Source organism: Urtica dioica, chromosome 6 (genome assembly GCF_054948205.1).
Source record: "Urtica dioica subsp. dioica isolate 48M chromosome 6, U.dioica_male_clone48M_v1_H2, whole genome shotgun sequence".
NCBI classification, from domain to species: Eukaryota; Viridiplantae; Streptophyta; class Magnoliopsida; order Rosales; family Urticaceae; genus Urtica; species Urtica dioica.
In genome coordinates this window covers 9,360,323-9,369,467 of record NC_142761.1, presented here as the reverse complement: position 1 = coordinate 9,369,467, position 9,145 = coordinate 9,360,323, and the positions used below count along the sequence as shown (strand labels likewise).

At 36.8% G+C, this 9,145-nt stretch overlaps 1 protein-coding gene across 1 annotated transcript; it reads right to left on the bottom strand.

Annotated features, from left to right (window-relative positions):
- Positions 1-1,564: 1,564 nt before the first annotated feature.
- LOC149393304 (protein SIEVE ELEMENT OCCLUSION B-like) lies at positions 1,565-7,494 on the bottom strand. The gene is made up of 7 exons (XM_089617024.1): positions 7,193-7,494; positions 6,905-7,000; positions 6,194-6,630; positions 5,990-6,084; positions 5,651-5,781; positions 5,004-5,492; positions 1,565-2,464 (listed from the first exon to the last, which is right to left on the bottom strand). Exons 1-7 carry the CDS (start codon positions 7,403-7,405, stop codon positions 1,778-1,780), a joined length of 2,148 nt encoding a protein of 715 aa, XP_089473150.1. The 5' UTR covers positions 7,406-7,494; the 3' UTR covers positions 1,565-1,777.
- Positions 7,495-9,145: the final 1,651 nt, after the last annotated feature.

The window sequence follows — 9,145 nt, the reverse complement described above, 5'->3', positions numbered from 1 at the left end:
TTTTAGGAGTTTTAACTAGTCTATATAGGGTTTTGGGTGATTTTCGGAGCTATTTGGGTCCTTAGATTTGATCAAAAAGTCCAAAACTCGTCAAAATAAAAAATAGCATCTTTGATGCTAAAAATAGATAAAATCGATGACAAACGCTCAGTTGGAGTACGCAGCGCGCGGTGGGCGCGCGGACCGCGCATATGACTCTACTGGGTCTCTGCGGCGCGCAATGATACTTAAAATTGTCATAACTTCTTGCTCCAATGTCCGCTTCTTGCAAATAAATATGCATTGGAAAGCTAAGAGAAAACTCTATCCAATGATTGAAAGATTTATTCCAGAATGTTTGATATAAAATCTCAAAATCATGAAGAAGAGGACTTTGTGCTTCTTGTTTCGCTATAATTTATTCGAAAAGTCTTCGAATCACTTTAAAATTGCTCCGTATTGTCACGTGATGCTCTAATATCGTCCTTAACACCCAATTGGCATCTCAAACATGTAAATCACTTAAAAACACATCAAACACATTAAAAGTCACTAGAGAACACGTGAGATTCAAGTCGGAAAATAGGAGTTTAATACGTCTGAAACGCACCTATCATGGGAATCTCGTGATTGTTACTCGAGACCTCTTCATTCCTACGCAAAAAAGTTAATGCTCGAAAATGGATCAGCACTTAAAACCTGGGTGGTTCGATCTAGGACCGAACCATGTGACCGCACTATTTCCAAATTGGTACGAGAATCTGTAATTTAAGCTCTGTTTGAAGGATGATAGCTTGTGCTACTGAGTTGGCTCATACTGTGCTTATATGTTCCTGGGGAAAAGAGAAAACTTGAGGTAAATAGGAACGGAGGCTGTGCTTCTGGCGCGCGCTTTGACGCTCAACATTAGTGTGACTGTGTTGAGGTGTAAGAAATATTGAGAGATGGATCTCTGCGAGATGTGAATTTAGTAGAGCTTTTGAGTATGAAGAATTTTGTTACCTTTCCCTCGCGGAGAGGGGTATTTATAGAGTATGAGAGGCCATGGAGACCCCTTTTGCTTGGCTTGGGCGACAAGGAGGCATAGGCCGCGTGGCAAAAAGGCCGGTCGAGTGTCTAGAGCCCCCCTGGCCGTGTGGCAAATAGGCCAGTCCAGCGACAAGGAGCCGGCCTAGCCGTGTGGCAAGGAGGCCGTCCGGGTGGCTAAGGGCCCGCCCTACCTTATGGCAATGAGGCCGGCCGGGGGGCTAAAGACGGCCCGGCCGTGTGCAATAAGGCCTACCAGGTGACCGTTTGTGAGCTCCCGGGCCGTCCATGTCTCGTGGGCCGATTGGGTGATTGGGTGTGTTGCTCGGGCCTGCCGGGTGACCGGCCGTGTGTAGTGATGGGACTATCGAGAGAGAGGCATTCTCTGAAGGAAGATCTCAGTAGGGGAGTTTCTAATTAGGATTCCAGAAGATACAAGACTATATAGCTTGTGAGTGAAGCAACCCTGTATAAACTTGGAAATAGTAAAAGAGTGGTTGAACTACCTTTCCTTAAGGGTTCCGGGGATCCATGCACAAAGATCAATAGGAACCGATAATATTGAAACAAACATGTCATCGTTTTATTATAAATAAGGTTCACACAACAAAACAATACAAACAAACGTAGAGACAATACGGCGTCACACGGCACACCAAGACGCCTTATTAGTTTTCATGGAAACAAAATACAAACAAACAATATCACAAAACACAAACACACAAACCAAACCGCACCAAATGTTTGTTGACACACGAGAGCTCAGTGATGATCAGCCGAAGCGTGCCCAGTCAGCCGAAGCCGGCGGACAGGGCAGCTGATGGTCTCCGGAAGCCTCCCAACGGTAGACGGAATCTCGATACGGCTGCGCCGCATCTCCTCCAGCCGAAGCGTGGCAACAGACGTAGCTCGTGACGACATCCATGCGGGCCCGGCAGACTGGGCAGCCGATGGTCTCCGGAAGCCTCCCAACGGTAGACGGAATCTCGATCCGGCTGCACCGCATCTCCGCCACGTGTTCGCGCGAAACCCTCTCGTGAGTCTCCACAAATGCCGCGTGGAACGCCTTACTACTCTCGCCCCACTTGACCTTCCTCGCGAGCTCCTCCGCGGCCGCAGACAGCGTGAACCGGTCTCCCACCGCCATCGTGGCCGCGCCCGCACCGAACACGAACCACGCGTCCTCGGTCCGGTAAGAGAACAGCCTCCCGATCTGCCTCTTCAACCCAGAATTTTCTTCTTTGTTGACCTTGCTCAGGAAAAGGTCTTGAACGCCGCGCCAGAACTCGTGTTTCAGTTCCGTGCTCTGATCTTCGACGTCGAACCGCTTGATCGTGATTGCTCTGCCACTGGATACGGCGGTGGTAGTTTTCAGGAACGTGTTTATTATTCCTGTGATTTGAGTGGCCCACTGCTTGTCTCTCCCGCCGTGATAAAATATGTAGGTCTCCTTTTTCACCTGTATTGTTAGGGTTTCAAGTGCTGTGAGTAAGAATTTCGTGGCAAAAAAAAAAAAAAAACGTTAGGTTACACAATAGCGTATACTATTTTCCATTAAGTTCGGTTATAATCTCAAACCGCACTAGATCATTCTAAACAAGCAATTTCAAATTTTGCAAATTATGCAATATGATACCCTCATTTTTCAATCTTTGTAACATAGTATAATATATTTACTTTTTTTTTTTTATCACTTTACTGTATAATAATTATTATTTTGTAAAATTTAAAATTATAACTACTTGGATTAACTGACTATAAGTCGTGATGTAGTAACATTATATTCGGATATAATTTTAAGTAGGAAAACTTATAAAAAAATAAACATTGAATTTAATATTAATTAACTAAATAGTGAAAAAATTCTTTTTTGCAATCTGTTTAATTTTTATTTAAGCTATTTCTCTAATTTTAGAAAAACTTTGACTATTTTATAAATCTATTACTTTAAATTAGCTATTTAAGTTAAATCACCATTTAAAGCAATAAAAAAGTGAGTATCATTTTGCATAAAAAATATGAAACGTTATTGTATTAAAGGTTATTGGCGGCAAAAAATATTAAATGTTAAAAAATTATGTCGCCGTTACTACTTTAACTGTTAAAATTAAATGCAATGATACGTGTAAGAATCATAATTTTGAAAAAAAAAATATTTTTATTATTTTTTAAATATAAAAAGCAATTAAAATCTTTCTCTCTCTCTCTCTCCCTCTCTCTCTCTTCTCTTGGAACGATGGTGGGAACAGAGCCCGAGCGTGACCATGACGGTATCGATTAAAGTCATTTCTTCTTCGCTCGCAATCTTGATAGGGAGTTCTTCGTAGCTTTTCGTCAGCGTTGGCTGGTGTTGGATTGCGGAGATCGCGACGAGGGTATTGTTCTATGGATCGAGTCAAATCAGAGGGCCACTGTGTGATTGACGTCAGAGGAGGACGAGAAGGCCAGGCACATGCAGCCGGCATGATTCCGACGGGGAAGAAGAGAAGCATCAATGGCCGTGGAGGAAATGGTGGCTAAACCAACGGAAGGACCACCATCAACGTCGCCAGAGTCGCCATCACCAACACTCCTAATCACAATCTGCTCTTCTTCTCCGATTCACCACCACCATTGTGCACCAAATGTTTATGAAAATTCCGGCGAGAGAAGCTATACGTGTGTTTCTGAAAATTTCAAGCAGAGAACTTGTGTGTATATGAGACGCGGAGAGTGACTGGATGGTGAAGATGTGGGCTTCCTTGTTTAAGGAATAACCTCATGGGATATCTGAATTGGAAGTATAGAAATTTGTACTTGGAAGTTGAAACATTTTGCACTCTATCTGAGGGTTGTGAGTTGAGCCTATGACTTGAGAGCTTTGGAAGTGTTAGAGAGAGAGAGAGAGAGAGTGACAGAGAGAGAGAGAGAGAGAGAGAGAGAGAGAGAGAGAGAGAGTTAAAAATATTTAAACAGAATAAAATATAAATTTTATTATTATTTTTTTATTATCAAAATTACCAAATTATAACAAGTTTCACTAAATCTAATTTTAACACTAAGTAGTAACGGTGATACAAAGTTTTAAAATTTTATATTTTTTCGAAACTTTAAGATTGAGTATTTAAGTGCATCAATCGAAAACATTGAGTTTTTTGTCGTCAATAACTTTAGTATTAATCTATACCCATAAAATAAAAAACCATAATAGACTATCCAATGAAAACTATTTGGTTAAAATCTTTTACATTTTTTTTCCAAATTCAAAGAATCTAACTGCGTTGAAAATTTCAATCTTAACTTGATATAAACATGCTAACTTTATAACAGTTCGATTTCGATTTTAACAAGCTTCAAAATCTTAAAAAGAAGTTGACAACAATTTTTGGTAATATTTAAGCACAAAACTAATTGATTTATAATGGTTTAACTACTAGCTAGTGTCCCTACAATAAACAAAAATAATAAGAAAACAGTTTGAAATAGTCAATTAAAACTATAGTTGAACGATTTATATTTTAAAAACATAATAATTCAGCTCATGCCCATAGCCTATAGCCTATGGGCATGTCTCTTGAACTTATGCCTAGCTCTCCCATAAAAAAAAATTAAAAAAAAAATTAAAAAAATAAAATAAAATAAAATAAAAATAAAAAAACACATTATTATACTTTTATTATAATTGTAATTTTTTGTTTAAAATTTCATAAAAAAAATGATAGCATGACCAGCGACGGATCTACATAGGGCTCAGGGGGGTCACATGACCCCCTCAATTTTTTTTTTTTACATTTTTAGTCCATTGTTTAAAAAAAATTTAAAAAATTGCCCTAAAAATTAACAAATTAGCCCCACTTGACATTTTTTTTTTCAAATTGGCCCCCCCTTGATTTTTTTTTCAAATTTGCCCCCGCTGATAAGTTTTTCTAGATCCGTCACTGAGCATGACTTACCTTTATCAGAGGGACACGTAGGGAGATTAATTCTTTATGCATGATAAAACAAAGTAGCCATTTTACCCATTTGTTTATTTTGATGATGGCGGACTGGTCGGTGAAGCTGCTGAACAAAGGGACGATCCAATCTGCAGCATCGGGTGTTAACTTCCAAAACTCCGCGTCGAAAGGAAATGCGTCCAAACCCAAAGTCTTGATAGTGTGGTAGGCATTGATGTTGGTTTCTCTCCCTTCCACCACGCTGTACGACACGGCTGTGGTTTCACTCTTGAAATGCCACTCCTCCTTCAAAAAGCGCCGCCCTAAAGAGTGAGAAACCGGCTTCATAACGTACCACGACATGTGGTTCGCACGAGCCACACTCTCAAAGTCCTCGAATTTCTCGCCCTCCTCCAGAACCGGGACCCACACGACCGCGTACTTGTATTGGTTGTTTTTTTTCATTACTTTATTGGTCTGGATTAGGTTCATTGTGTATACGTCGTCAGACGAGATTTTCTTCCGCGAAACGAAGAAAATAATTTTCTTGTTTTCGAATACGTTGATCCTAACCTGTAAAAATCATTTGTGAGAAAATTAAAATAATTCTACTACATATATGCAAAAACAAGAAAGGTATTCTATTGGCTAGCTGGATATATATAGGCTCAAATTAGACTAGTGTTGACCCTCAATTATTGAAAGAAATGTAATCAAGTTTGAGATAAAACCTTCATAAAACTGTTAGAGCCATCAATTATTTGCGCATCACTCTCCTTCAAAGAAAACAAGCACGAAAGAAACTTGATGGCTTCCTGAGGAATTTTTCGTAGTCTCAAGAGCTGACAATAAGCATCGTACTCTGCAGGATCGAACTTATGATTCGTAACTTTTAAGAACACACAAAACTTTAGTATTTTCATTTTGTTATTCGAAAATGTTAGATATAGCTCATTTATACTAGATTTTAAATATTTGAATAATTTGACAATAAATTTTATTTGAGAATAGTCGTATTTCATATCATTCTACTGGTGATTATTCATTAAATTGTAACATATGGGACCAACCATTCCGTTCTCGTAAGTCGTTTAAGTGATTCGTTAGGTTATTCAGAATGAAGTTGACTTTCTTCTCGTAGAGGGATATATTCAGTGATTTATTCCTGAAAAAACAACATTTACGAATAATTACATTATAATAAATTTAATTAATAAGTATAACATCATCGCCAATGAATTTTGAGACTACAATAATTATTAGAAGATACTCACCAATCATCATCGCACGTCAGAACAGAGACTTTGTTGGCACATGCGACGACGGTGATAACAATCCAATAGACAGCCACATCGACGGGCAAGGCTTTCAAGTCAAAATCAGACACCTTGTCCAACTCATATATAACTCTCAGAAGACAAAGCGAGGCCTTGACGAGGCCATTGAGCTCGACCAGCACGGCCCGGCGCTTCTGAAGAAGGTCGGGCCGGTTCTTGGCTCGACCAACTCCTTTCAGGATCGACAGCGATTTGATTGGCTCGTAGGTCATCTGGTCAAGCTCCACAAAGAGTAAGAAGTCTCCGAATTCCATTGCCAGAGCCGCCATCGCCAGCGCAGCCTTTGCTTTCCAAGAGTAGTTTGCCAGCTTTGTGAGTATTGCCACGGTCACATCGTGTGATATTTCCACCGTTACATCTTGACAGCATGATATCTGTAGATTCAAGGTTTTTTGGTCAATAAACTATCAGCAAATTCTAACTGGAAGATATTGAAATAACACTACTAGTTAGTAGTCTTTTGAATGATGCGCACAAGCTACTAAAGGAACATAAATGTTATAATTATGAACCAGTTGAAAGTTAGTTAATAATTGAAAACTGCCATGCAGGTAGGTATAATATGAAGATGATGTCGTTAATAGATGTGCCCATATAAATATAAACAGGTAGGTCCAGGTATAATAAATTTGGTAATATAACATTGACCTCGGAGGTGATCTGCTTGAGGATGCACAAAGGCACACTGAAGTTGGGTTTGGGACTCTTTTCATCTATAATTGCTTCAGAAGCTGCCTTGCCAGTCTGCCATAAAAAATTATTCTGTCAAATATTGCAAATATCATATTGCTGTACATATAGTATCTTATAAATATTGGATTAAAATCAGAATATGTCATATGGGTTAACAGTTGAGTAATATATATTCATTTCCATAATTATGGTATATGTGTGTGTGTGTGTATATATATATATATATATATATATATATGATACCTGTTTAATATCCTCAATAATTTGGGTTGAACGCGTAAGGATGTTGTCAACGACGATGAAGAGAGAATCAGCGTCGAATGAAATGTCAGGAGTGCCACATGTAGCATGGATAATCTTCTTGATCTCATAATCACTCATTTTGAAGGGGTCAGGCTTTTTCTGAGAACCATATGTAGTGCCCATATCTACTAAGGGCTTATAGCTGTTATACATAATTTCCAATAACCGAGAATGTCGCTATATATTTCTAATAGTTATTGGCTCTGGAGTTATGTATTGTACCTTACAAACCTTAACCAGCTTTTTATAGCCATATCTGAGACTTGAGAAGTAATGTGATTCACACACTATTGTACCAAACTAATTATAAAAAAATAACGCTGATAAGGCAGCGGGAGAGGACTGAATATCTCAATAAGTATCATTCAAGCTTAATTAGTATCTTTGTTAAAGTTATTCACATGGTACATATCTCATTAAATATATATTTAAATAAGTATTATTCAAGCTTTGTAAATCTTTTGTTAAAGTTGTTCATATGGTACATATATTATCAAATATCTCAGTAAGAAGAACAAAAATATATAAACCGTATGCGTGTGTGAAGAATAGTGAAGGGACATAAATTATTTATTGAGTTTAGACTAAAAGAACGTCAACTTATTCATAGCATATGTTTTGGTATGAAATGTTAGTAGATTATTTGAAAATATGCATTATAATATACAAGATAGTTTGGAAGCAACACATATTTTACATTTAATTTGTTTTACTCTAGTCAAATAATTATACAAGGTATAATTAAACTCTAAATTAAACTTTTATATACATTAATACATACATATTTATGTGTATATATACATATGTATATATACATATATAGATATATATATATATATATATATATATATATGTAAAGCAGATAAAGTCTTCCACGATTTTCACGAAACATTGTTTCTCTGATTTTTAGTACGATGCAATTATGAAGAAACAGACAGAATTTCTGCAAGCTGGAAACCTGACAGATATAAAGAGAAAGTATTGGCCATTGGGTCAGTACTTTAAATATTACATACCTTATTCTTACTCTTCATAAGGCTATATCGTACATTTTCATGGATAATCTTGTTTTAGGAAAACGTGTAACTAGGGAATTTTTAACGAACATAGATTGCATATTTATTTTTAAAGATATACATATGCATAGTTTTAATTTGTTTTTTTTCACTATATTTTCAAATTAAAAAAATTAGATAACTGGCCAATTAAAATATTGGATGTTGTTATATAGCCAAAGTATTATAAATCTTAGATGAATAGCTATAAAGATGACGTGATATTCCTGATTTGTCCCTTTATTGAATAAAAATGTGGGGTATTTACATCAATTTCACAGTTTACCTTTTCATTGAAATAAAATCGTAGGATATTTACGTTAATTTACGCGTATAAATAGCCATAAAGATGACGTGACATTCTTGATTTGTCCTTTTATTGAAATTAAAAGGTGAGGTATTTACATCAATTTCACAGTTTGCCTTTTTATTGAAATAAAATGGTAAGATATTTACGTCAATTTACGCGTGTAAATACATGTACGTAACTATTTACGTAAGATTTACGAAGCTTTGGCTATATAGCAATGTGAAAATGTAAATATGGCTTTATACTTCATGAACCTTTTTTATATCGACTTTTCAGCCAAATATAATGATAGTTTAAGATAGCTTAAAAAAATTGTTCACTATATTTTTAATTAACATTTTTAGAATGTTGAGTAGACAAAACTAACCTTGTCACAACGGAAACACAAGAATAAAATATAACCGCTCATCTATAAAATTTTATATAAGAAAAGATAACCGCTCAATAAAACACTTATATAAATGAGATAGGTCGTTGGGATGTTTACGTAAGAAAGCCTTATCTCAGTCGCTTATTTTTCTTAACAAA